Genomic DNA, 27,288 nt, shown 5'->3' on the forward strand with positions numbered 1-27,288 from the left:
GGTCACACCATCTTGTGATGCTACCCTTTTTTAGTAACTCAAGGGCAGTGTTCTGTCTTGCTGAGACTGTTTGGAAAGTTCTTTGTGCACATATATAGGGCCTAGGTCATAGAGATGTTTCAGAAGATCTGCAAATACATCAAGAACATGGGAAGGACAAACAGAAGGAAGTTAATCATCTTTGTTGCTTCAGGACTGAGCAAACATTTTGGGAGAGCTAGGTTCATGCTGGACATCACTGAATAAGAATGAGTTGATGTCACAGTTGGCCAGAAGCAACTTCTGTTTTTCTTACAAATAGTACTACATGGTGGGGAGGGGAGGTTGAAAGCAAAGGGAAAAGAGTTCTAGGGGAAATAAGCTAGAGAAGGAACGTAAGAATGACTTGTTGTGGATAGAAATACTATGGGATAAAAGCTGTGCTTTTCTTATCAGGAGGAGTCTGCCTTAGAACAGAAGCTGAGGAAGCAGGGATGGTTTTGGCTGCTTTCTGGGCTCAGAGGGCTGCTGTGTGCTGATTCCTGAAGAGGGTTGTGAAATTGTCTTGACTCATTGACTAGGAGGAATGGCCCATGTTGCTCTTCTGGTTTAAAATAGTCCTGCAACAACAACGAGTGAAGAAATTTCTAAAACATGGTTTATAGAACCCAGAATTGTCATTTTAGCTGATGTTTTCATACACTGAAGGAAGTGCCGCCACCTCTGCAGGGGGTGGGAGGGCTTCCAGTTCTAGGTGAATTTATTGGAAATTTGGGCAGCCAGATTCAGGTGACTCATTGTCCATATTTCTAAAAACTCAGAAGTATCAAGATTACCCAAATACAGGGTGAAGTTCCCTGGAGTGTCCTGACTAAGTAAGTATCTATGGTTCAGGCTTTCTTAGAGTGGAGGAGCGGGTTGCAGATACCACCGGCATCTTGGGTGAACTTTTGCATTGTGTGGGCACTGTGCTGTGTTTGGGAGCTGATGAGCTTCTCTGCCCACTAAACACCAGAAGTACCCCTAGTTCTGTGACAGCTAGGAGAAGCCTTCATTCTTCGGGACTTTCTCGAGAGGCAGGGGAGACTGAAGACAGGCTATCATACCAGACTGTACAGTTTTCTTTGTTGTTTGTTTATATAAAGATCTTGGGAAGTTTTAGGAAATTGTGCACTTTCAATGTAACATAGCTTTCATTTGGAATGGATTTTATTTCTGAAAAAAAATGAGTAAAATAGTTCGGAAAAGTGGATGGCGGGAAGGACATTGTCAGGAAAGAGGGACAAGGAGATGTGATATCTTAAGTAGCTTGTTGTTTCCCAAGCTGCACCATCCATCTAGTACTGTGGGTGCTTCCTCTACTCTTTGAAAGACTGGAGGTGATTAGCTCAAGGTGGAGACAAGGGGTTGGAGGAGACAAGGGATCCAGGACATGGGAGGCAGGCATGATGAAGTAATTGGGATTGGTATGCAAAGAACAGAGACAGAGAAATAAAGATGGGAGCAAAGAAACTGGAGATTTCCTGTGACATTGTCAAGCTTAGGACAGTGGTTCTTCTGGAACAATTTGGAATGCCACAGATCTGGAGCTACTAAGAGAAAATCCCCTCAGATAAGGATGCTATTTACAGTTCTTCACTTGCATGTTGGAATACAGTATTTAATGTCCCTTTGCAGGTTTTGGTTTATAAGCATTATCTTCAAAAGACATGTGTCTTCCTAGATGTTAAGCCACTATTTAGTACACTGTGTTTTTAAAATTTTCATTGTGGTTTCCAGGTCTCCACAGCACTTTACTCCTAGATTTCACCAAGTCTGACCCAGAGAGTCATAGTTTTCCACTGATCTGGACTTTCTGAAAGTAATACAGTATGTTATTGGAAAAGCTACGTACAAACACTAGCCAAACTTTAGCTTCGAATTTGCCAGATGAAATGCTATTAAATAAGATGAACAAATAAAGGAAAAATTTATGAAATATGAGCAAGTCTCCCTAATCTTTGTTATCAGCTACAACTTACAACCTTGGTGTTGCACCAAGGCCTAGTTGAGCCTAAGAACATTTCTTGGAATGCTTCCCCAGCATCCTTCGGTTCTGCAGACAGACCTTCAGTTTCATGCTTAGCACTGGGTTTTAAGACTTGGCCAGTTGTCACTCTAGCAGTCTTTCTTCAGGTGAAAGTTTGTTTGTGTCACAAGCTATTTCTCTGGTCAGCCAGTGTGTCAGTTGTCTAAGCTGGCTAACTCTTACCACAAATAGAAATTACCTGGTCAGCACATGACTAAAGAGAGTCATAGTTCTTGGCAAATGTTGCCTAGGGCTGAGGGCAAGGTGTACCAAACCCTCTTTGGGAAGCAGCACCATGGCTTGCATGAACTTTGCAGAGGTCTCTTATATCCCAAGTGTCTAAGAATTCCTTGTGTGAACAGAGAGCCTGTCCTCAACAGAGATTGCCTCAGTAGAGATCACTAATGCTTATCATTGGATTACTTAGAACTACTCTTTCATATAGAAGAAGTAACAGATGTTCTCTATTATTTCTTTTATCAGATTTTAATAATTTTGCCACATTTGTTTCAGATCTTTTGTCTCTTCAAGGAAAAGCAAACAAATAAATTTAAATCCTCTATCTCATGGGTAATGGCTAATTTTGATTGTCAGCTTGATTAGGTTAAGAGATTCTTGGAGGCCAGGTGGCACATGCCTGTAATCCTAATCATTAGGAGGTAGAGACAGGATCAGGAAGGAGTTCAAGACTAGCCTCAGCTACATAGCAAGTTTGAGGCCAACTTGTGGTACATGAGCTACTGTCTCCACACCAAACCATAATAGTAAAGAATTAATTAATTGTTCCATAGTGCACACATTTCGCTTTGCCACACTTAATTTACCCTTCAAAGTGGTTATGCCAATTTATACCCTCTCTTCCTATATTGAGTTCCTGTTGCTCCATGTCCTCAATAAAAGCCGATATTGTCCAGCTGTTCCATGCTTACCAATTAATTTAAAGGTAGCTGTGTGCCTAGCAACCACCACAAGCACAGGCCAATGGAAACCTGGCTTTCTAATTCCAGCTCCCCTCCTTTGAAAGGATTTACTTCACTTCCTGTGTCACAAATCCAAGATAACTATTACATAGGGTTGTGTGCTTATATTTTGATAACAAAAGATTATGATTACTTTAAAGAAATGGGAAACAATTACAAAAGAAAATTTAAAAATTCTATTATATGGGAATGTTAACATTTTTTTATGTGTTTCCTACTTGTGATGTGGACAGACACTAAGGCATGCATTTGCTTACAGTTAGAATTGTACAGAATGTGAATTTTATGTCACAGTTTTGATTAAAATTGCATTCTGGCTTTCACCATATCATTTGGATATTATTTGAAAACACCAGCTTAATAGCTACCTTTAGGCAAATACAAGCTTAATCTTTCTCTTGTTTGAGGACATTCAAATAACACTGGAGCCTAAAAAGAAAAATCTGTCTGTGTAAATCCTCATACGTTTGTTTCTCTGGGACAGCTCTGTAGGAGAGGATCTGCAGATTTGGATCCACTAGGCTGTGAGCAGAGCATCCAGGAAGGAAAGCACGGCTGAAAGAGGAGAGTAACTAACATGCATCAGAATCAGGGCATCCATCCACCTTCTCTCCTGTGTGAGTTGGGTGGTAAATCAGTCTCTTGCTTCAGTGTGGAAACCCTTTTGTTACTGGAGGCAGTACTGAGCACCAGAAAGTTATTTGTCTTGTAGCATACAAGGTTCATGGGATCTCAGAGCCAGAAGGGACTTTGTTTCTGACATGAGTGATATGCTAGTTACTTCTTCCTCCCTCCCTCCCTCCCTCCCTCCCTCCCTCCCTCCCTCCCTCCCTCCCTCCCTCTCCCCTTTCCTTTCTTCCCCCTTTTAAAACAGATTTGCTTCTATCATCTTATTTATGTACATGTATGTATGTTTCTGTGAGTGAATGCCATTTGTATGCAGGTGCCAGAGGAAGCCCGAAGGATCTCTTAACTGCTGGAGTAACAGGTGACTGAGACACCCAGTGTAGGTGGTGGGGACTGTACTAGGGCACCCTGGAAGAGCAGTAAGCGCTCTTAGCCACTGAGCCCCCGAAAGATGGCTTTTTCCTCAAGCCATTTACTTTTTTCATTGCTCTAACAAAAGCAACTTAAAGGAGCACTGGTTATCTTACAACTTAAAGGAGCACTGGTTATCTTACAACCTAAAGGAGCACTGGTTTGTCTTACACTGGCTTGTGGTGCAGCTCACCATGGCAGGGCAGGCAAGGCAGCGGCTGGGCCGTTGTATCCAGCAGGAAGCAGAGTGATGATTGTGCTCACTCTCTGCTTGCTTTCTCCTTTTTATTCCGTCCTGAGATGTTGGTGCCTGAATTTAGGAAAGGTCTTTCCTCCTCAATCCTAACCCAACTTAGAAACTTCCTTATAGCCATCCCCAGAGGTTTGGCTCCTATTGGTTCTAAGACCTGTCAAGTTGACAGTATTAACCATCACACATGTCTGTTTTGGAATTTCTTTATTGAAGTAGCCTGTTGGCCTTGTGTGGCCAGAGAGCTCATTGTCCTTTATTGGACAGTTTTGATTAATTGAATCTCCTCCTTCAGATAAAACTAAATCTGATTTCATATAATCTTCACGTAGTCTTATTCTATAATGAAGGACTACCTAGGGCTGAGGGTGTAGTTTAGTGGTAGGTGCACAAGGCTTTGGGTTCAATGCACACCTTCCTTAATACTCCCTAAAATCTGGAAATATTTTTGCTTTATATATTTTGTATTGGTTTCGGCTATCACTAGCCTGAAAACATACTTGTGTTTGGCTGGCTTGCTTTTAAATTAATAAAAAATTAGATTTATTTAATTTTATTATTTTCTGTAAGAGTGCATGCTTGCATGTGTGCATGTGAAAGTGTGTGCCCACACATGTGTGTCTGTGGTCAGAAGAGGGCACATCCCCTGCAACTGGAGCTACAGACACTTGTGAGCTGCCATGTGGGTGCTGGGAATAGAACCCAATTCCTCTGGAAGAGCAACCAGTGCTCTTAACTGCTGAGCCAACTCTCCAGCCTGCTTTTATTAAATTCTTTATTTTCTTCCAGTGTATTTTGTTTTATCTTCTCTGTAGAGAAAAGTATATACTTAAACATTGGTAGGATAGGAAAACTTTCTGTGTATTTTTATACTCAATAGTAGACAAGTCGCAAAGTGCCCAGGGCAGTACTCATTTTAATATTTTTTTTAGAAATCATATATAAGAAGTGGTTTGAGTGCACACAGTCCTCCTTCTTCATCAATAGAAACTACTTTTTCCTTTTTCCTCTTATTTTGATTTAAAGATGTTACATACACGCTCTCATCTAATTTGCTAATGAGGGTTGCTGAGACCAAAAGAGTAGTCAGAGCTGAAATTTAAACACAAGTTTAGTTCTAAAGTCTGCTGATTTAATCAGTTTGCTAGCCTATTTTCTGTAACCTTAGTTGCATTAACTTCAGCATGAATTTTACATATGTGACTTTAGCTCAGCCACTTCGTCACACTGGCAACGTGAGTGTGATTTCTGGGGATGTGTGGCTTCTGCTTGCTTCCCCTTGTCATGCTCACCTGCTCTCTTTGCTGTGGGCATCTCAGAATGTGAGCTGTGGTGGCCCAGCTCTCCTGTCCTCTTGTGGTGCCTTTCTGCTTCTGGGGAAACTGAAGCACAAAATGAAAGAAGGGCTACAGAGAATCACGTGATGTTTCTATGAATGTTATTGACCCACATTTTCTACAAAGAAGCATGTTTTCACAGCTGGTGCCTTGGGGACAGTGTGGGGACAAGTTTGAATCTTTTTAACTCAACTATTTACTGATGCATGTGTGCAGGGACTTAGAATGTGGAAGTCCATTCTTCCAGCCACGGTAGGGTCTTTGTGTTTATCGTTTCATAGAGATTCAGATATATTATCACAGTGAACTTGGGGCCAGTGGTCAGAGAACTAACGAATGGACCCGCTGAATGTGTCATTTATTGCCGTAGATCAGTCAGGCTCCGACTGAATGATGTCAGGATATATTGTGTGTTTTCATGGAGTTGCTAGGGGAAAGAGCAAAGTTTACTATGTGGTGGTGTTGATCTTCGGTATCCTTTTATCTTGTAGCCCCATATAACTGCTTTTCTGTGCTTTCAAAGGCTGCAGTCAAACAACTGATAGATAAGGCCTCACCTAGAACCTGCACATATCTTCAAATAAGGGTGACGTAAGCTTACTTCAGAGGCAGGAATGAGTTCATTTCTTTGCACTAATAAGAGTAAAATGTGTGTCATACACTGAGTATGGTTGGGCACACCTATAATCCTAGCACTCAGAAAGCTGAGGCAGGAGGATTGCAGCAGGTTCATAGTGTCACCTGGGCTTCATAGTGAGTTCCAGGCCAGCCTGGCTCGAGCTACAGAGTGAGACCCTAGCTATATCTCTCTCTCTGACTCTCTGTCTCTCCGTGTCCCTCCCTGCCTCCCTCCTCTCTCTCTCTCTCTCTCTCTCTCTCTCTCTCTCTCTCTCTCTCTCACACACACACACACACACAGACAGAGACAGAGAGAGAGAGAGAGAGAGAGAGAGAGAGAGAGAGAGAGAGAGAGAGAGAGAGAGAGAGAGAGAGAGATGATAAAGGCACTTGCTGCCAAGGCTGATGACTTCAGTCCCTGGAAACTACATGGTGGAATGAGAGAACAAATACCCCAAGTTGTCCAATGACTCCACAATGACTCCTTCCCTACACAAAAATAAATGAAATGTGAGAAAAATGTAAAGAAAGTGAAAATTATGAAAGCTGAGACTTGGAAGAAAACTTGGTTCAAGAACTCTGTTTCCAGGCAAGGAAATGTAATTTTCATTTTGTTTCCTGTTGATCACCTTTTCCTCTCTTGGCCTTCTTATTACAGGAGTGTTGTAGAATGTGTTTGATTAGCAAAATCTAAAATAAATCGTAGTGGAGCTTTTTTTTTTTTTGTGCTGCCTGCTCACAAAAAAAAAATGACACAGATATTTATTATTAAGCTTAGGCTTATTTCTAACTAGTGCTTATAGCTTAAATTAACCATTTCTGTTAATTTACTTTCTGTCTCATGACTTTATTTCCTCATCTGCCCTGCCCATCCTGCTTGCTCTGAGTCTTCTGGTATCTGTCTTCTTCTTCCCAGCGTCCTCTGTGCCTGGAAACCCAGCCTAGCTATTGGCCATTCAGCTTTTTATTAAACCAATCAGAGTGACACGTCTTCACAGTGCATAAAAAGATTATTGCACAACAATTAATCAACCGAACGTGTGTCATCTCACTCCTTTCCTGAGGCAGCTTTCAGTGGCTTCAGTCCATTCCCAGTGTCACCCATTGTCATTGTCAGCCTCCACTTTCCCACAATCTCAAACTGAATTCTGAAGCCATTAACCTCCAAAGCCCTCTACCCCAGCTGTGGCAACAGCTAATGTCTTTCCTTTCTCTGCGACTTTCACTATTCTGTAGATTTCATGAAAATGGAATTAGATAGTATTTGTTCTTTTCTGGCTTGCTTCAACTAATGAAATGTTTGGAGGTTCATTTCTGAGAGTGTTTTGAGGCCAGACCTCAGGAACGAGCTCTCTCCTTCAACCCTCTCTTTAACCGGTGTCTTATGCTCTTTAGACAAGTCTTTTGCTTCCTTCTGAGAGTTAACTCCTAAGTACTCTAGGCTTTTGAGGTGACTGTCGTTGAACCTGCTTCCTTGACCTCTGGGTTTTGCATTATTAGTTCATGGAAATGCAGCTGACTTTTGAGTTGACTTTGTATCGTCTTACTTTACTAAGTTTTGTTTCTATTTCCAACCGTGTTTTTGACCAGTGTTTAGGGATCTCTACATATAAAGTCATCTGTGTGGTCAGAGCCACTCTGCCTTCCGGACTGAACGCCTCTTCTTACTTTTCCTACTTCCCTGTTCTGGTTGAAACTCCAGGACGCTGCTAGAGGGGCTGAAAAATGGGGTTACTCCTTTGTTTCTGATTTCATGTCTGGCCTGTATGTTTGTAATCATTATTATTTATTATAATTCAGGCCACTTGTTAGTCTTTTTCCTTTGAAGTTCTTATTTTTGGAGGTATCATACTACTTTTTTTTTTTTTTTTTGCTCTCGTGCCCCTGTTTCGCTGTTTTGGTCATCCAGTTACCCATACTTTCTTTTTATTTCTGCCTTTTTTTCTAACAGGATATCATGCAGTCCTGGCCCTGATCTCCTGATCCTTTTTCCCCCACCTCCCAAGTGCAGGGATTACAGACATGCACATCACCGTGCCCATCTATATGGAGACTTTCAAAGAAAAGACATTTCCTGGTGATGTGTCTGAGCCACGGATCTACCTGCTTAGGTGGGCTGCCTTGCTGACGGCACATCAGCTTATGAGCCACTCAATTTCCTGGTGTAAGGATCAGCCGATGGGGCCATATTCCTGCTTCCAAGGACCTTTGTAGCCCTAGCCACTCAGGGCAGGGTGCTTGGATGTTCTTCAGGGTATTGACTGACACCTCTCTGCTCCTTTGTCATCCAAAGTAGTCTTTAGAGATCTGTTCACAGATCCCTGATATTTACAGGAGGATCATTTTGTCCACCCTCTTTGATCAAGTTAAGTTCAATCCTTTACTTGAAACATGTGTAGCTTTGTGCATGGAGCTGGGGAGTTTGATACCACACTGAAAAATAAATTTGACTGAAATTAACTTCAAGTTACTGAGCAAATCTACTACTGGAAGTAATACTTCTCTGTGTGTGTCTCTCTGTAATACTCTCTCTCTCTCTCTCTCTCTCTCTCTTTCTCTCTCTCTCCCTGCCTGTCCCTGTTTACCTCTCTGATTAAAAAGAAGAAATGTAGGCAGGTTCTACCTACTTCAAACCCTCCCCTAACATCTTTTTTTTTCTGTTATTGAAACAATAGCCAACCTGAGGATTATTACCTCATCGTGGTTGCTTTGTTTGTTTTGTTGTCTGAAATGATGTACCTTACTGTTTAACCCTGGCTTGCCTGGAACTCCCTATGTAGTCCAAGCTGGCCTTAAACTTACTGCAATCCTCTTAGAAATGTGTGCTACCTTGTCCGTCTTTTGGTTTGGTTTTGCATTTCCCTGATTAGAAGTTATGTCTGGCATGTTTATGTACTATAGCTTTTATGTATTATTGACTGGCCATTTTAAAAACTTTTTGAGAAATGCCTCTTTAAGAGCTTTTATTTTAGCTCCTTTTTTTGATTTATTTTTTGTTCATTTGTTTTTTTGTTTGTTTGGTTTTTTTTTGAGACAGGGTTTCTCTGTGTAGCCCTGGCTGTCCTGGAACTCAATCTGGAGACCAGGCTGGCCTCAAACTCAGAGATCCATCTGCCTCTGCCTCCCAAGTGCTGGGATTAAAGGTGTGTATCACCACTGCTGTCGGGCATTTTTTTCTTTTCTTTTCTTAAACTTCTTGTATTTAATCTTCTGGTGGTCACCTTGAGTGGTGGGTTTGTGTCTTTGGTATTTCCTAAAAGGCTAGTACATAGTGATATGTACTAGAAAAACACACACACACATAGTATGATAAGCTATTACAGCCTTACAGACAGATTTTGTGCCCCTGCTTATTTGACTCCTGTAGTAATTGGGAGCTGGAGACTTGGGGACAGAGAGTAAGTATCTGTAAGTTGAGAATGTAACTTGTGCCAGGTGTGGCGCGTCATGAAACTCTTACAGTTACTCTTAAGGTCCAGGTCATGAAGAGCTGGCGTGTGGAGTAGTATGATGACTTCTCCACCATTGCACAGCACTCAGTGACAATCTCTGGATCATCCCAAGTCTCCCTGACCCAGAGCTCAGACCTTTGCCAGTGACTCTGTTTCCTACCAGATGAGTTCAAACAGAGAACAAGCCTGTGAGCCTGGAGAGTGTTGTAGAGGTGAGAGAACTTGAATATTTGACTTATTATTTGGATGAAAAGGGAGATTGTGAAATGCTAAGTTCTTAACTGGAGGGGAGATTTCTTGATGACTGCTCACCTGTGGAAAAGCTGTATGTACTTTGGTTGTAACATCCTCTGTTCTTGTTTCTTTGGTCCATATGCCATCTCCAAATAAGCACTTAAACTTGTCTGGAGGAAGAGCTTCTCATGTTCTGCCACAGATTCCTCTTGAGGACTGAGTGCCTCTTCAAAATTATTGATTTTTTTTTCTGATAGGATTTCATATAGCCCAGACTGCAAATTGCTGTGTAGAGAGGGATGACTTTGAACTCCTGATCTTCTTGCTTTTACCTGCCAAATGATGCTGGAATTGTAGTCATGCCCACTACACCCAGTCTATGCATGAACGTGGGCTTTGTGCACACTAGACAAGCCCCGGATCAGCTGAGCCACCTCCCCAGCCCCACCAGTCCTACCAGTCTGTCCTTAGAAAGGGAGGAGTAGGATTGATGAGCTGGCAGAGAAGGGTAAAGCACTTAGTCTACTTACATACACACACACACACACGCACGCACGCACGCACGCACGCACGCACGCACGCACGCAAACTAAATGAACATAAGAAAACATCCTTGGTTAGAAAGGCAAGAGCCTGGGCTGGGGAATTGACTCCTAGGTAAAGTGCTTGCTGCACAAGCATGGGGGATCTGAGTCAAACTCCTAGATTTACAGAAAAAGCCTGGCCTGGCATTGGCAAGATGATTCAGCAAATAAAGGTGCTTGCTGCAGAGCTATGTACAGCTTGAGTTTGATCTCCCAGGATCCATACAGTGTTGCTGCAGAGCTATGTGGTTCCCAGGACCCATACAGTGTTGGGTGACAAGACTCCCAAAAATTGTCCTCCAGAGCTATTGGCCGTTGATGGCTACTAGAGGAGGAAGAGTCGGTTTTCATTAGGGTGTGGTTCCTGGTAGATTGACCAGGTTCCAGTGCACGATCCCCCTCAACACTGGTACATAAGCAGAACTAATTGGACTCAATGGGTTACTTTTAAAACAGGACGAGAAGTTAGGAGGGGCATGAGAAGAGGATCTGAGAGCAGTGAAGATCAAAATTCATTTCATGCATGTATGAAATTCTCAAAAAATAATAAAAACATTAAAAAGCTAAAGAAAAATTTAAAGGTTTATATAAAAGAGGTTGTCCTCTGACCTCTCTCTCTCTCTCTCTCTCTCTCTCTCTCTCTCTCTCTCTCTCTCTCTCTCTCTCTCTCTCTACACACACACACACACACACACACACACAGCCAGACTTGATGCACACCTATAATCCTAATACTGGGAGGTGGAAACGAGTATCTGTGGGATTTCAAATGGCAATTTGGGGAGGACACTAGCTTTTAGCTCACACAAAGGGATTTCGTTTTCTTTTTTTTTATATCATGTTGCTTAATTATACCTTCCTAGTAACTTTTGCCAGAGTCATAGAGTCTACTTTCTAGATTCTGTCATTTAAAAAAAATGTGTCCAACATCATACTGTTAATTTCTAATTTTACAACTAAGCTGTCAGGGTTGAGAAATTCAGTTTGGCAGTAGCCTAATTTAATAAGCATATGGCTCTGTACTGTGCTTTATGTTTTAACCCTTATGATGTTTAACACAAGAACTTAGAAAAATGGGCACCAAATTTCTAACCCCCAAGATTTTCCCACTTGGCACTTTACATAAAGAGGTGGGTATAGTTGGCAATTTGTTGGCTCTCTTAACATCTGTTTGGATCCTTACCTCACTTAGTCCCTGGAGCCCACTCCTCATTTTTGTATAAAAAGAATGGTTTCAACATGTTCTTAAGAAATATGTCCAGTGTTCACCATTTGCAAACCTGCCACGTAATAAATGGAGTCCATTAGACCAGGTTTTAGTTTAGTAAACATCTACTTTGTGTGACTCTCTCTTACAAGCTAAAGACAACTAGAAAACTAAAGGTAATGGCCCTGTTCCTACTTAGAGACTTTATTTAGCATGAAAATTGATCAAACATAATTAAGTGGACAGATGTCTTTTTTGGAGTGAGGTGCCATGATGTCTGCTTTTTTTTTTCTTTTTGGTTTTTTTGAGACAGGGTTTTGTTGTGTAGCCCTGGATGTCCTGATACTTACTCTGTAGACCAGGCTGGCCTCAAACTCAAAGATCCATCTGCCTCTGCTTCTGAATGCTAGGATTAAAGGTGTACACCACCACTGCCCAACTAATGCGTACTTTTTTTTAATAGCTTCAAAAAGGCCTGGATATTATAAAATGTGACTGGTAGAACCTAGATGTATTTGGGTATTCTTTTATTTCCTGGTTTTCTGTAATTTGAAAATTGTGCAATAAAGGGTAAAAAGAAAAATCCCACTTAAAAATTATTAAAGCATAAATTCTACACTGGCTTATAGTTCATTCTTTATTTTGTTTGACACCATCTGGTGTATCTCAGGTTGGCCTTGGATTCATTATATAGTTGAGGATGAACTTGAACTTCTGAGCCTCATGCTTCCACCTCGCAAGTGCTGAGTCCCATGAAGATGTGAGCACTGTGTCCACACCTGAGGATTCTTGACACAGCACAGCTGGATGGCGCACTGCATGTCATCCTGTACACAGCACAGCTGGATGGCCCACCGCATGCCATCCTGCTGGGGAAGAACTTTGGTTGAGTTTCCATGTATGAGAACAGCAAGAGGGTGACAGTGGAAGGGGTCAGGATGAGCGGTGGCATGGGAGGCCCCGCACGTGCCCAGTGCCATAGATGACTTGATACTCCTTGTGTCTAGTATAAGGACAACACAGTATGGCCTAATGAATGATTCTCAGATTTGCCAGATGAAGGGCAGGTGTCACAGGATCCCCAAAACCCTACAAGGGAGGCCTTGAGGTCAAGCTATTTTTGTGATAATACTTGAACATAATTTGCATAGCAGTGTCAATCTTAGAAGGGTGTGGTACAGTTTCCCAGAGACTCTGTGAGGAGAAATGGCAATGTACATGTAGAGGAAATAAGAGGGTGCATCATTTTCTATTAAGCAAAACACTAAAAAGACTTATGAAAATATAAACTACTGTCACCCTTCTGACTTTTTGTTTTGGAAACTAGAAATATTTTCCTCAAAATAGTTTATATGTTAATTTGTGAAGTGTTACTATTATTTTGAATTTTTATGAGAAGCATGCAGTTATTTAACACTAAAGAATTTTATCAGTCTTAACTTTTAATAGGTTAATAACAGTAGATACAATGTCAGTCATTCTTGAGATTATATAGGAGGGACTTTCTTGATACCACACTTGCACAACTGTTGCTTTGGCAACCAAAAGTCCATGGGCTTAAGTTCTAGTCAGTACTTTGCCTTCTGACCATAGGCAAGTGTAGCCTCTGTAATTTTACCCTGACCTATGCCCCTGTAGGAAAGCATAGTGGTTCAATATAAAGGTGTTGAAAACATAATCCCCTGCACTTACTGACGTTCTACAGCTATGCCAACCAATGTTAGAAAAAGACATAGGGTTTCAGGCCTGTTAGCTGGTAGTCTGGCTTTTGTTTAGTTTTGGTATCAAATTCTTATCATTTCCTTATACATTTTTCTCAGTTTCTCAGATAACCATATTAGTAACCAATAGGAATTAAAATTAAGTAAATGCATCTTCCATTCCTTTCAACCAAGAAGAGATATGTCTTCCTAATACTTTGGAGTGGTGTAATAGGCCAGGAGCACTGAGGGAAGCCACTGCTCATTTCGTGATGGTCAGAAAGTTACTCAGCGTCTCTGTGTCCTGGCTCCCTTATGTAGAAAATAGGGCTAAGACAGCCATGCACAGGAAGCACGTGGAAAAAGTAGCGGGTGAGTGGTTGTGCACCATAAAAGGTAGATGCAATGATTTTCACTTGGCATAGAGCAAAAGGTGCAAAACTTAAGTGTTCCTTTCCCTGCCTCTGTGAGCTGCAGCTAGGTTATCAGCAGTGATTCTCATTTCGTTTCCCTCTCTCCTTTGAAGGGCTCCTGAGTGGACAGACATCCCCGACAAATGCCAAACTGGAGAAGCTGGACTCTCAGCAGGTGTTGCAGCTTTGCCTACGGTACCAAGATCACCTGCACCAGTGTGCAGAAGCAGTCGCCTTTGATCAGAACGCTCTCGTCAAGCGAATCAAAGAGGTAACATACCTGGGGGAGGGGTACCATCCCAGACTCAGGCAGTAGGAAGACATGCTGGTGATAGCTCCAGGTGAGAACAGCCTGAAGTCTGACTCCTAGTTCACAGCTGACTTGGTCAGATTGTGTAGTTTCTCTGCACATGAGACATGGGCCTAATAGTAGTAGCAAGGTTAAGTGTGATGAGATTACTCAGAGGCTGTTAGTTGTGTTAGTAGATAGAAAGTCTTGACATCAAACATTTGCTCTAGTTATGTATGTGTTTAGCTTTTCCAAGTAGATAATTGTTTACTTTGAATGTAGGAGCCTTGACATATTCTTTGCTTTTTCTTTTCACTATGTTAGTACTTGAAAATTATTGGTCATATGTAAGTGATTATGCCTTTTTAAAATTATGCACACAGTATTATGTATACAATGTTATACATGCATGTATGCCTGCACACCAGAAGAGGCCACTAGATGTCATTATAGATGGTTGTGAACCATCATGTGGTTGCTGGGAATTGAACTCATGACCTCTAGAAGAGCAGCCAATGCTCTTAACCTCTGAGCCATATCTCTAGCCCAGGATTATGCCTTTTTAACCCTAAACGCCTTTGTGACTACAGACATAGTATCATTCACGTGAAATAGCCTACAAACGAAGAACATGGTACAGGCCTGGGGTTGCATGTTTGTTGGGAGACTGCTTGGTTAGCATGCATATGTCTCTGGGTTCCATCCACAGACCATATAAACTGAATATGAATGATGTAAACATATGATCCCATTACTCAGGAAGTTAAGAAAGGATCAGAAGTTCAAGGTCATTCCTATCAATAAATTTAAAAATATGGCACAAATGTGAAGTTACCAATAACCATACTGGGTTCTTTGTTTGAGCCCTGAAATAATTTATTGACCAGGTACAGTTTTGAGAGCACTGAGGAATAAGCAAATATGCATTCTAGAATTTTCACTCAAGGAAGCACTCATCCTCCTGCTGTGAAGTAGTATCATTTGAAGGAAAGTTCAAGAGCTTTATCTAGGAGAAATTGCTTAGGAAGATGGCACCACTGGGTCTGTTCAATTGGCCATGGGCCATCAGTTCTGGTAAGAGAAGATGAGCATGAAGAAACAAACAAGTAATGGGTTGCTCATCACTACACATTGCTTTCCAATTAGTAATAAAAACAGTCTGTTCTTGGAGATTCCTACAGTAGCAGTCTTCAACACTTGGCATTATTTTTCATAAAAGATATGAGTATATGTATTTTTCTTTCTTGAGTAAAACCTTGGTTATCAACCTATATCACAGTAGCAAAACTGCTGACATAAAACCATTCTAGTTTTAGTACGTGGCCATTTGTGTCCAAGGTTCTAGGTCATGGCGAGGCACAGCAGGAAGCATGTGGCAGAGCAGAGGTGTTCAGTTGTGACAGCTGAGAGGCCGATATCAAGGGGCCAAGGATAAAACTTCCTTCAAAGGCATGTCCCCAGTGACCTGCATCCTACAGCCAGGCCCCATCTTCCCGTACATGCCACTAAGCTATCAGTCCTCCAAGGGTTAGTCCACTGATTATGTCAGAGCCCTTTATGATCCAGTTTCCTCCCAGTGATTGGATCCACATGCTGGAGCCCAGGTCTCCAAAACAGGAACATTTTGAGGAGGACTTCATGTCCAAATCATAGCAAATGCTATTATCTGGCTCTATTCAGTGACCTTCCTTGCTGCTTGGCATTGATGTATCTCTAAATATATATATTGAGACAGGGTTGACACATAGCTGAGGATAACTTTAAATTCACAGTCCCCCTGCTTCCACTTTCTAAGTGCTGGGATCACAGGTGTGCAGCACCACTGCCAGTTTATGCTGGGAGTGGGACCTCGGGGCATCTTCCAGTTTAACTTACATTCTCAGCCCTGGCCTTTCAAATATTACATACTTTTTTATTGTGTTATGATCAGTATAGCTCTTATCCTCAAACATGAGTATGCATAAGTATCACTTCAGTTTGTTTATTTGAATGATGTGTTCTCCCCTCCCCCACTAGGGTGTGGCCCATGAATCATTGTTTTAATAAGTTTGCCAAATGATACCTAATGCTGCCCTTCATTAGCTAGGATGTGGGAACCACTGGTATAAAGGGCTACTTTCCAAAACAAGTCCTAAAAACTCATCCCATGTAGGTTAAGCTTCTTGCATATTCATCACCACACCTTGGAAACTCGTAATACAGACATTTAAAGTTCTGCATACTACTTAAAGTTCTTAGGAGTCTCACAGTGAACATAACCAGTACATTCCAAACTAATTCCACTTCAGAACACTGTCTTAAGTAATATCTGCTAACATCCCACAAAAGAAAACTGATTAGTATATATTCACTGTACAAAATAATGTTTCATTATGAAATTTTCAGAAATGTTTACCATACAATTTGATCATATTCACTTCTCAGTTGCTCCTGTTTGTCCTTCTTCATTCCTCTGTTGACCCTCTCCAAGTAGTTTCCTTCTATTTTCTTATCTTAATGCATTTTCAATAGTATTTTTTATTTATTCTTTAATTTCAGAGATGTATACAATGTATTTTGGATCATACCCATCCCATTTCCCCCTGACTTCTCCCAATGCCCTCAGCACACACATCCCTTCTAATTTCATGTCTTCTTTTTCTTTTTATGGCCCACTGAGTTGCGGTTAGTGCTGTCCATGTGTGCATGGGTGTATGGGTGTGGCATATCTGCTGGAGCATCAGCAACCCCTACCAGAGGTTACACTCCTGAAGGAAAGTGATTTGTTCTCTTCCAAAGCCATCAACTGCCAATATCTCCTCAGCTAGAGATGGGCTTTATGGGACCCTCTTCCATCCATGCTGGAATGTTGAGTGTCTTGTTCTTGTTTAGGTAACCATAGTTGATGTGAATTCATGAAAGCAAGGGTGTTACATGTACTCTTTTCCACCAGTCGCCTGGGTCCTGCCACCGCTTCAGCCCCCAAATAACACATGAGACACTATATTAATTATAAATCTGTTGACCATTGACTAGGGCTTCTTATTGGCTATCTCTGTCTTAATTACTGAGCCATTTCTATAAATCTAAGTATTTCTATGTGGTCTTATCTTACCAGAGAAAAGGTCCGGGTCTCTTACGCCATTGCAGTCTACATCGAGTCTCTCTGTGCCTACACTACCCAGAATCCTCCTTAAACCCCAAACCCACCTATCTTGCTTCTCTGTTGACCAACAGTGCTCTATTCATCAACCAATAAGAGAAACATATTTACAGAAGGACATCTCCCATGACAAGGGCCTTGTTTTACAGCAATTCTACCCAACCTCTGGCTCTTAGACTCTTCTGTCACCTCTTTTGTATTGGTCCATAGCCTTGGGGGAGCAGGTATGATACCTATGTCCATTTAGAGCCAAGAACTCCACAGTCACTGTTTGCTGGGGCTGATCTAGAAGTTTCTTCCTTTTTAGCTGGCTTTCAAAGTGCCAGAAAGTGCTAATACAGGCTGTTGTGGGATGGGAATGTGCCCCACGTTGGGTGCCATTATGTCGTGTCTGGTCTGTATTAGCACCATGTTGCAGGAGCTATTCATCACGGACTAATGTCTTTGGGGCTGTGATCAGAACCAGCCAAACAGTCCTGGGTCCGTCCCTGAGTGGATGAATGTGGACTCGGGATAGGCTAACTCTCCAATGGTGTTAGAAAGAGACATCTGGTCATATCAGGAGGGCTGTCTGTCAATACTGAAGTCACAGTTTATTGTAGCACCATCTTAAGTAACCATCCAAGGAAGAAGTAATGGCAGAAGACATCCATTATCATGTATAAAAGGCTGGTAGCAAATATTTCCTTTAATCCTAGAGACGCTCCTAGTAACACATATTCAAGCCCTCGGGTACCCCACACCAGCATGTCTCACTAGCCCTCAAGGTGGGTGTAGACTCGCCCTGGCCCAAGTCTTTTGTTATTCAGAATAGGAGCCATTCCCCACCTGAGGCCAGGCCATCTGGTGGTAATCAGCTGACACCTAAAAGACAATAGAAGTTCTGAACTCTCAGAACTCATGGCCGGGTGGAACATATTTCCAAAATATTACACAGGTCCGGACAGGAGTGAAGGTTCAATCATCAAGTGTTACCTAGCTGTGGGTCCTGTGAGCTACAAAGTACCAACCAGCCAGCAGTGATACAATGGTACAGTAGTGACATGAGTGTTCCAGAGGTAGCCAGCTGTCTTCTGAGTGGAAAGTGCTGATGCCCAATCTCTTTCTAAGTGAGTTAAACCAAAGGCTTTTAAGGACATTGGTCAGAGGGAAGGGGAAGCGGAGTGCCAAATCACCACTCTGTATGATTTTCATATGGAGCCAGGGCTGAGAACCATGTGGTCTTATCTTACTGGAGAAAAGATAACTCACATAAACACATTAAACTGAGTTGAAAATTCTGTTTGCAGAACTTTGAGATTCAGTTTGAGTGGTCAGGATACATTGAGCATCTCCAGTGCAAAATCCGTAATCTGAAATGCTCCATAATCTGAAAGATTTCCACAAGTGAAAAAAATCTGTACCTGAATTAATGTGATGATCACATTGAGTACACAGGCAGAGGGCTGGGGATGGAACTCAATGGATGAGTGCTTTTCTAGTATGCTCAAGGCTCTGAGTTCTATCTCCAGCACTATAAACATGCAAACACCACACAGGCATGCTAAGAAAACCATATATAATTAATTATCTTCAAGATATGTGTGTAAGATACATGTGAAGTATAAATAAATTTCATTTTTAGAATTAGGCCCCATCCTCAGGATATCTCATTGTGTTTTATATAGCTATTCCCAAATCAAACAACAATAACACCTCCTTAAACACTTCTGGCTCCAAGCGTTTCAGAGATGGGATAGTCAGTCACTAGTCACTCAGGATTATTACAAAACAAGGAACAGTTCTCACAGTGCTGAGCTCTTAGGGCAGAGGGAGTGACAGTTTCAGGGTTTCACTGGTGATGTCATGTGTCTCTGTGTTTCAGCAAGTGAGTGTTAGCAAACCCTTGAAACATGCATCATCCCTGTTCATGGCATACCCAAGGATTGGAATTAGCCACTTCCAGACAAATAAGGCAGAACGTGTACTTTTGAGCAAGTACAGACTCTTTGCTCTCACCCCAGATGCTTCCTGAAGATTTGGTTGAAGTGTAAAGAAGTGACATAATGCTGTATGTGTTGAAAAGTGGAGACTTAGTAACCAAGAATGCGCAGCAGTGTGTTAAGTAAAGCAATCACTTTGTTCACCTCAAAAGAAAACCTAGCTGGAACCATTTTTGATTCACATGAAACAATACTAAATTTAGATAAGCCTTTGATATGAAAACTGGGTGGCGTTCTTGAATGATAAATTTATGTTCATAAGTACAAACATCTAAGAGGGGAGCACAAGAATGGAGGTTGCTGCCTTTGCAGCCTGTTGCAGGATATTCAGTCACATTGTGAACCCCAAGTTTGCATTTGTGTTAATTAAATAAAATTAACATTGGGTCATGAGGCTTCATTAGCAATTAGTTGGCAGAAAGTAATTATAGAGCCTCAGAGGGCTAGGAGAGAGAGACGCAGGAAGTAGTGGGGTTTGGAGTGGCACAGCCTTTTTTTTTTTTTTTTGGTTTGGTGAAGCAGAAGCATTATCTTCTATGGATGCCAGCAAGGAGAGATGGCTACCTAGTTGCTACTCAGCCTCTCTGAGCTCACAGGTTTTCACCCCAGCCTCTGAGTCTCAAGTCTTCATAATTAAAATGATAGAGATTTAGTTAAAGCTGTGTTTAGTGGCAGCAACAGGGCCAGTGCCCTAGGGGAGCAGAATTCTCGTCAGGCTGTGGCCTGAGCAGCCAGGCCACTGTTAGAGAAGCAGGCTGGTGACTGCAATTGCTGGCTGAGATGGCAGTAGATTAAGGCACAGCTACCGTACCAAAATTAAAACAACATTTGACACCCCATGTGTGGCGCCATTTATAGTTGGCATTTTCTTTGGGTCACTAAACAGCTCCTGAATAAAGACAGGGAGACTAATTGCTAATTATGAATGATCGGCCTTAGCTTGGGCTTGTCCCCGAGCTCTTTTAACCTAATCTAACCAGCTTCCATTCATCTGTGTTCTGCCTCAGGGCTTTTCCCTTTCTTTCATTCTGTACGTCCTACTTTCCTACTTCCTCTGTGTCTGGCTGGTTGGTGCCTTGCATCTTCCTATCATCTCTTTTTCTTTCTCCCTTGGGTCAAAATTCCTCCTCCTATTTATTCTCCCTGCCAGGAAGTCCTGCCTATACCTCCTCTCTTGCTACTGGCTGTTCAGCTTTTCTTAGACCAATCAGGTGCCTTAGGCAGGTAAGGTAAAAAACAGTAACATCCTTACATAATTTTTAAAAAGGAACACATCTTTATATAGTTAAGCAAATATTGTACAACATAAACAAATGCAGCAATCTTTACATAGTTAAAAAAGTGTAACACATATTTGCATAGTTAAACAAACATTATGCAACAACAACCTTACAGTATATCTTGACCACTGGTTTAGTCATTGGCTATAAGGTGACCCTATCCATCACTCAACCACTATTGCTGAGCAACTATGGCATACCCACTTAAAGGGAATTATAGGGAAATGTGACCTACTCCCTATTCTTTGAAAGGTTCGTCTGGCTGAGGAAATGAAAATATGCAGGACAAAAATACAAAAGCTACATCACTATCAATGAAGCAGTATCAGTAGAGTGCTGTCGACCAGGAACATTCAGTTGCAATTTGTATAATGGAATATCTATGAAAGAAATCAAGATATCCTGGGGTAATTAGAGAAAACAGGTCTTGGGATAGGAGTGGAGACAGGTAGAGACAGCTTGGCAGTCTTAGAGGAAAATTAGCTTTGTGACTTCAGGGACAGTGAAGAAGCAGATTTAAGTTTTGATGAACTACAGCATGTTGATAGACATTGGGAGGCTCCAGAGATCCCTGGTCTAGTCTTATTATTTAGATGAAGTCAGTTAGTGCAGCTTACCCATAGTCATAAGATAAGATAGTGACCTACACGTGAGTAAAAATCTAAGGGAGTTTTTATGTTTTTAATTCTGTGTGTGTGTGTGTGTGTGTGTGTGTGTGTGTGAGAGAGAGAGGGGGGGGAAGAGAGAGGAGAGAAAGGCAGAGACAGAGAGAGAGAGAGGCAGAGACAGAGACAGAGAGAGACACAGAGAGAGAGACAGAGAAAGAGGCAGACAGACATGGGGTGGGGGGATATTGGAACTCTGGTATTTGTGTTTGTAGCCATTTCACATAATGTTCCCATGAACACTAGAGCTACACAGCAAGGTTCTGATCCTCACATTGTCTCTGACCAGTTGTATAGCCTCAAACTGGTTTAGACTGGTCTCCTGTTCTGTTCAGAGATAGAAGAGCTGTATCGGCCTCAAACAGGTTTGAGGAGGGTTGACTGAGTTACCACAGGTACCATGCCTAGAACTGGGCCTACTGTACTGTAGTGTCCGTCATTGTCTTCAGTGCATGTGGTGACAGAAAGAGAAAGGCCTGACTTTGCCATGAACTGGCTCAGGTGAAGTTTCTTGATTCTAGTCGCAGGCTAAGTAGTGGCCCATTTAGAACCCTGCCCTCAACAGCCCCTGTGATAAAGACCTGGGTAGAGGCAAGGCTGATTATTCTCTCTGAACTGTGGTTTCCACAAGCCCTGACTGATTTCTTGCATGCCAGAAGTATGGGATTTTTGGAATTTTTGTAGTTAATTTACCTGTTTGGTCTGCTTCTAGTAATGCTTGTAATGGCAAACTGGTTCAATTCCTAGGAAGCTTGGGTCTTCTGGAGACGTGGAAATAAATGGTGGTAAAATAGTAGTCCCTGACTTCTAAGCAGTGGACACAGCACTTCTGATCACTTTCAGAGGTTTTCTTGGTATCTTGTCGTTTCTGTTAAAGACTGAAGGTGACAAACACTTTACATTTTAGGCTACACCCATCTTTGAAATTCAGGTTTACTAAGAGGCAAAAGAGAAGGAGATTGCTTGCTAACTAGTGTAGGTTTTGGGGGAGGGGGTTGAAGCAGGACTATTCCTTCCAGCCAAAGCTGCCACATCTTTGGGCATTCAGCTGTGCCTGCTCACAAAAGACCATCACAGCTTTGCTGCTGACTGTATTTCCCTTCCCGCATAAAAGCAGGGAGTGGAGAGGGCCATGGGATCCTTGTCTGAGTATCCTGCCACTACTGTCAACCAAGTATATGCAATTCTGCATTCATTGCGCGTGGTTCTGAGGGTGGAGCTGAAGGTTATAGGTGGGGAATGACGAGGAGAGCGGTTCCATCTATGCCGCCGTGGGGAAGCCATTGTCCATGCTGGGTGCAGACCTTCGAGTGTGGTCCTGACTATAACACCCCGCCCATGCTCTGTAAGGAAGCCTAAGGAGCTCATTGATTCCCCAGGGCGAACTTTGGTGGAATCATATCTAGATTTGTCCTTAGAACTTTAGGAGGATGCTGTTTGTTTTGTTTCTGTCTCTCCCAGGGAAGGAATTTTTAGCAACTCTCTGTCTGCCGCTGTACCCTGAACCTCCTTCACGTAACATCAGCCGGTTCCTGTCCCTGCTTTGAACATGTTCTGGCATCCATCACTGCTTTCTTGACCTGAAATTATAAAATGGGTTGAGAGTGCTTCCTTTTTGTTGAAATACTGAGACAAAGCATTTCTAGAAAAGTCTACTTTTTTTTTCTGCCTCACACATTACTGTGATATAAATTTCAGGTTGAGACTATGCAGTATAATTATCCCCCCCCCACTTATCCTCTGGGCAACCTTTCTTTGCAATAAGAAATAGAGCTGGTCCCTTGGGCAGCAGGAAATATAGACGAGAGATTGGGTTCGCTCGGGTTCTGGCGGTAAGGCATGCTGTGCAGTGCTTCCTCAAGTTCAGCCCCATGCTCCTTTCTACCATCCCAGCCCTGCCAAGACACAGAAATGCTGGAAGAGGGCCGAGGCGAATTTATTACTTGCCTGTTGGAAATGTAGGCTTGTGGTTTTTGGCCAGGCATAAGCACAGCCCGGTTATTCGACTGCTCCTGCTCTGAGGTTTAACTCCCTTTACACTCTGGACACTGACTTTTAAGCATGTGTGAGCATCGCTACTTAGCACCACTGTGCCTGTAGCCCTGGACAGCTGCCTCTGTCAGCTCTCCTGCTGCTATCCACATGTGCCAGGCTCTGGAGTCCCTGTCTCCTTCCTCCACAGACTGTACAGCATTAGAGGTTTTGGGGGTAGCCTCCTCCTGTAAGGAACTCCAGAAAATGCCTGTAGCCTATAAACTAGTGGGTGGGTAGTATTAAGGACTTAGAAAAGGTCTTCCCTGTCCAACATGTCTTTATTTAGAATAATAAGGAATATTAGCAAATTTGGACATTGGTGCTACGATAGTTTAGATCGTGTATGTCACCCAAAGGCCCATGTACTAAAGGTTTGTTCCCCCAGGGTCACACTATTGGGAGGGGGTAGAGCCACCCAGAAGGGAGATCCCCAGGTTGTTCATGGGTGCCAAACCCTTAAAAGAAACCCCAATCTGTGCAGTGTTAACCTCTGACTTTATGGATGCAGTGCGAGTAGTTGTCCTCTCCCGTAAGCTCCTATATGCCAGTCTTGCTGCAGGAAGCAAAGCATTTCCAGAAAATTCCATGCTCCCTGTCTATCTTTCAAGTATGTAAGGACTAGTGTAGACATCGAAGCTGGTTCTATCAGGGTTTGCTTTAGGTAGTAATGGAAAGCTGACTCACTGCTGCAGTGCCTACTATAATGCCTGGCTTGTGGTAAACAATGAGTGCTTGTAGATGAATAGCTTCCTAGAGTCTTCCTTACTTCATCCCACACATTGATAAGCTTTTTCATTCTGTCAGGAAACCACAGAGCTGGTAGGCTAGGCTGCAGTGTAAATACACTTGGCCTGTGTAATCTTACAGAAATACAGCTTGGCTAATATTCAAAGCAAATCTTTCTTGTTAGCAGATGGCTCTCTGTTGAGTTCTTGTTCCAGGTTCCTTATATCTGTGACTTTGTGATCGTCACAGTATCTACCTGGCTGAACATCATGGAATGGCAAAGACTGGGAGTATCTTATGGGCGGAACCTACTGGTTTCACATTACTCTGGCTTGAACTCAATTACGTGGCCAGATCCCCAGGAGCCTGGGAATGGATGTGTGCTCATGGTTAGACTCAACTTTGATCCGTAGCTGAAGCATCTGTGGCATCTTCGGGCTTCTACTCCTACAGTGTAGTATACGTGTTGCAAAGCTTGAGACTCAGAGTGTCAGGTCACATAGTAAACTCCACAAGGTTTAAGTTCTACTGTGAGTGAGACAGAGTTGTTTGGGAACTGTGTTCTCAAAGATCACTGAACAAGACCAAGACATGGAACTGTGCATTCAACATGACTTCAACTGTGTTAATACTCAATACTCTTAAGCATCAGAAAGGACACATGACAGCTAATTGATTACATTGCATGTTAGTGGTGGGATTCTCAATGATTCCTCACCTGCCTTCATTTTTCTATATTTTGCAAAGCCTTCATCTTAAACATGTGTTACTTACCTCTCCTATCTTGGAACACTTTTTTCCCCAAGTACACCAGCCATCTAAGAGTTCTGATTCCCTATGTAACAGGTTTTTTTTCTTACTGATGTGCTGTTTAGTTTTTGTCAAACTGACACAAACAAGAGTCACTTGGGAAGAAGATTTCCCTCCCCCAGATTGTCCTCTGGGCAACCCTTTGGGGGGCATTTCATTGATTAATGAATCATATGGGAGGGCCTGACCCACTCTGAGTGGTACCACCCCTGGCAGTGGTCCTGAGATGTATGAGAAAGTCTGAGCAAACCATGGAGAGCAAGGGCCTAATTAGCATTCTTTTATGGTTTCTGATTCAGTTGCCTCCAGGTCCCTGCCCTGCTTGAATTTCTGCCTTAACATCACTCAGTGATGGGCTGTGACATGGAAAGTAAGTTAAATGAACCCTTTCTTCCCCAAGTTGGTTTTGTCAGTGTTTTATCACAGCAACTGAGAAGCAAACTAGGCTTCTAAGACACAATGTGCTTGGACCTCTGTACACGTGTACCTTTCTCCATCCCCTGGGCGAGTGAATTAGCAAGCTCTGTGCCAGGGTACTGTTGTAGGTGTCAGGGAATGACAACTAAATAAACAGGAAAAATGCTTCCTAGATCTTATACTCCAGTGGAGAAAAAGACAATAAGAAAGATAGGAAAAGGAAACAGTGTGGTAGATAGCATGTAAAAAGATGAAGGCTAACAGTTACAAAATGAGGTAAAGGGAAGCTATGCACTATCAGTGGACTACAAGTTATAGACTGAGTGGCCTGGGCAGGCCTTCCTGGAAGAAAACCTCTCTAGGCCTCCTAGGTAATACAGAGAGCATCAGAAGACCTGAAACTATCTTTACCAATGGCTATGTCCAAGAGTCTACTCCTTGCCAGTCTTTTCTTTTACTTCTTTTCTTCTTCTGTAGCGTTGGAGCCTGTTGTGGAACTTGCTCTGTAGACCAGGCTGGCCTCGAGCTCACAGAGATTCTCCTGCCTCTGCCTCCTGAGTTCTGGGATTAAAGGTGTGTGCCACCATCACCTGGCTCAGTCTTTCCCCTGTTGCACTTACCTGCATGTTCTGAAGTCTCCTCTGTTGCTGGAAGGACACTTGCACACCTATGCCACTCCTTCCTTATAAAAGCATCCCCTACTTCTTCCAGACCTCGAAGATTCCTAAAGGATTTCTTCAGGGGCTGGCCCCAAAGCTTGGGGCAACAGTCGATTTGCTTCCGCTAATGCTGACAGACTGCATGCTAATATCCTAAGACTTGGTTGACAATTCGGTGGGACTCTACAGTTCCCACTTTCATACTGGTCAGGAGAGCTTCTTGCTTGTCTAAGGGCAGACTAAATCACTGCTGGGTATTGCCCTTGTAGAAGAGTATGGTGACAGCCAGACTATAAATCAGAGCAAAGGACCCTAAAGGAGCTATGAAAACAAAAACACCATTCCTAGAATAAAGCTTACTTATCTAAAGTGCAGTGAGACACACAGGAGTGTGGAATGGTATTCCATAGAAGTTAGAACATGCTTCCATGGTGTCTTCTCCCTTATCCCAGAGTACCACAGCCTGTACACTGCTTTCCATTTTCTTTTTGCTAAGACTTGGATTCTCTGTAGTTAGATACTCACTTGCCTTGCAATGATGTGTAGTGGTCATAATTGAGGTCTCAAAAATCCACCAAATCCAGGCTTCTGGGCAGCCTCCACTCCTGCTCTGTGCCTTCTGTTACATCCAGTCTGCTAGAACAATCCATGCCCCACCCTCTGCCACACCTGTCCTCCATCAGGCCACAGCCTAACCAGACAGAGCCGTCCTAGTGCCCCTTATCAGAAGGAAGCCCTGCTCTCTTCCTTATTGTTGGGAAAATGTTTCCTGGGTCAATTCTACAGTGGCATTGCATAGTTACCTACACTGGGTAGGGAATGATATAGGCCTCTGGACTCATCAGTCTCCTGGGCCATGAGCAGCCATCTGGCTTACTGTATAGAAGCTCCTGGCTGCTGGCAAGGGTGGCATACTAAATCCTTAGTTGGTAGTCACCATGGGACCACTCGGGTTCATCCTTCAGGCCGATGGTAGGGAGTTTAGTGAGGTTCTTAACTCTAGCACATCTGAGGTCCAATCTCCCGGTCACAGGGCAGTGCTCACACTCTGAGTGCCTTAGTAAGGGATTACAGAGCACTTAGCTAATCCAGTTTGCCACTCTATAGACGTCAGCAAGGGCGTACAAGTACCAGTGTTACATAACTCATACAGACTTGTACTTTCCTTTCATCTTAGACAGCAGAACAAGGAGACCTAAAATGACAGCTCTGCATATTTGGGGGGTCTTCATCTGTCTGTCTTCTCCAGTTCCCCTGCCCTCCACCCTCAGGGTCCCAGACTTAGGGCCTCAAGCTCTCAAGCTGAGAATTGTAGTATGGTGTGAGACTCTAAGACTCCTGCCTGTCATCTGTCTGATCTATCCTGTTCCCACACTTTTTTTTCTTGCTTGCTGCCGTCTGCACCTTTTAAAGCCCAGGCTAGG

At 42.7% G+C, this 27,288-nt stretch overlaps 1 protein-coding gene and 1 long non-coding RNA gene across 5 annotated transcripts in view; one reads left to right on the forward strand and one right to left on the reverse strand.

Annotated features, from left to right (window-relative positions):
* Borcs5 (BLOC-1 related complex subunit 5) overlaps positions 1-27,288 on the forward strand; it is a 65,743-nt gene that overhangs the window by 24,281 nt on the left and 14,174 nt on the right. For all 3 annotated transcript variants that reach the window (XM_040743423.1, XM_040743424.1, XM_040743425.1), the window contains exon 3: positions 13,974-14,131. In XM_040743423.1, the coding sequence (XP_040599357.1) occupies positions 13,974-14,131 (158 nt within the window). The remainder of the gene's footprint in view (positions 1-13,973; positions 14,132-27,288) is intronic.
* On the reverse strand, positions 12,371-26,541 carry LOC121139671. 2 transcript variants are annotated; one of them, XR_005876565.1, is made up of 3 exons: positions 26,390-26,541; positions 21,912-22,096; positions 12,371-12,616 (listed from the first exon to the last, which is right to left on the reverse strand). It is a non-coding gene; the product is annotated as an uncharacterized LOC121139671 (long non-coding RNA). The 2 variants fall into 2 exon arrangements; XR_005876566.1 differs by having other exon boundaries at positions 12,371-12,613; positions 26,390-26,539.

The sequence above is a fragment of the Mesocricetus auratus genome, unplaced genomic scaffold (genome assembly GCF_017639785.1).
Source record: "Mesocricetus auratus isolate SY011 unplaced genomic scaffold, BCM_Maur_2.0 Super-Scaffold_100001, whole genome shotgun sequence".
NCBI classification, from domain to species: domain Eukaryota; kingdom Metazoa; phylum Chordata; class Mammalia; order Rodentia; family Cricetidae; genus Mesocricetus; species Mesocricetus auratus.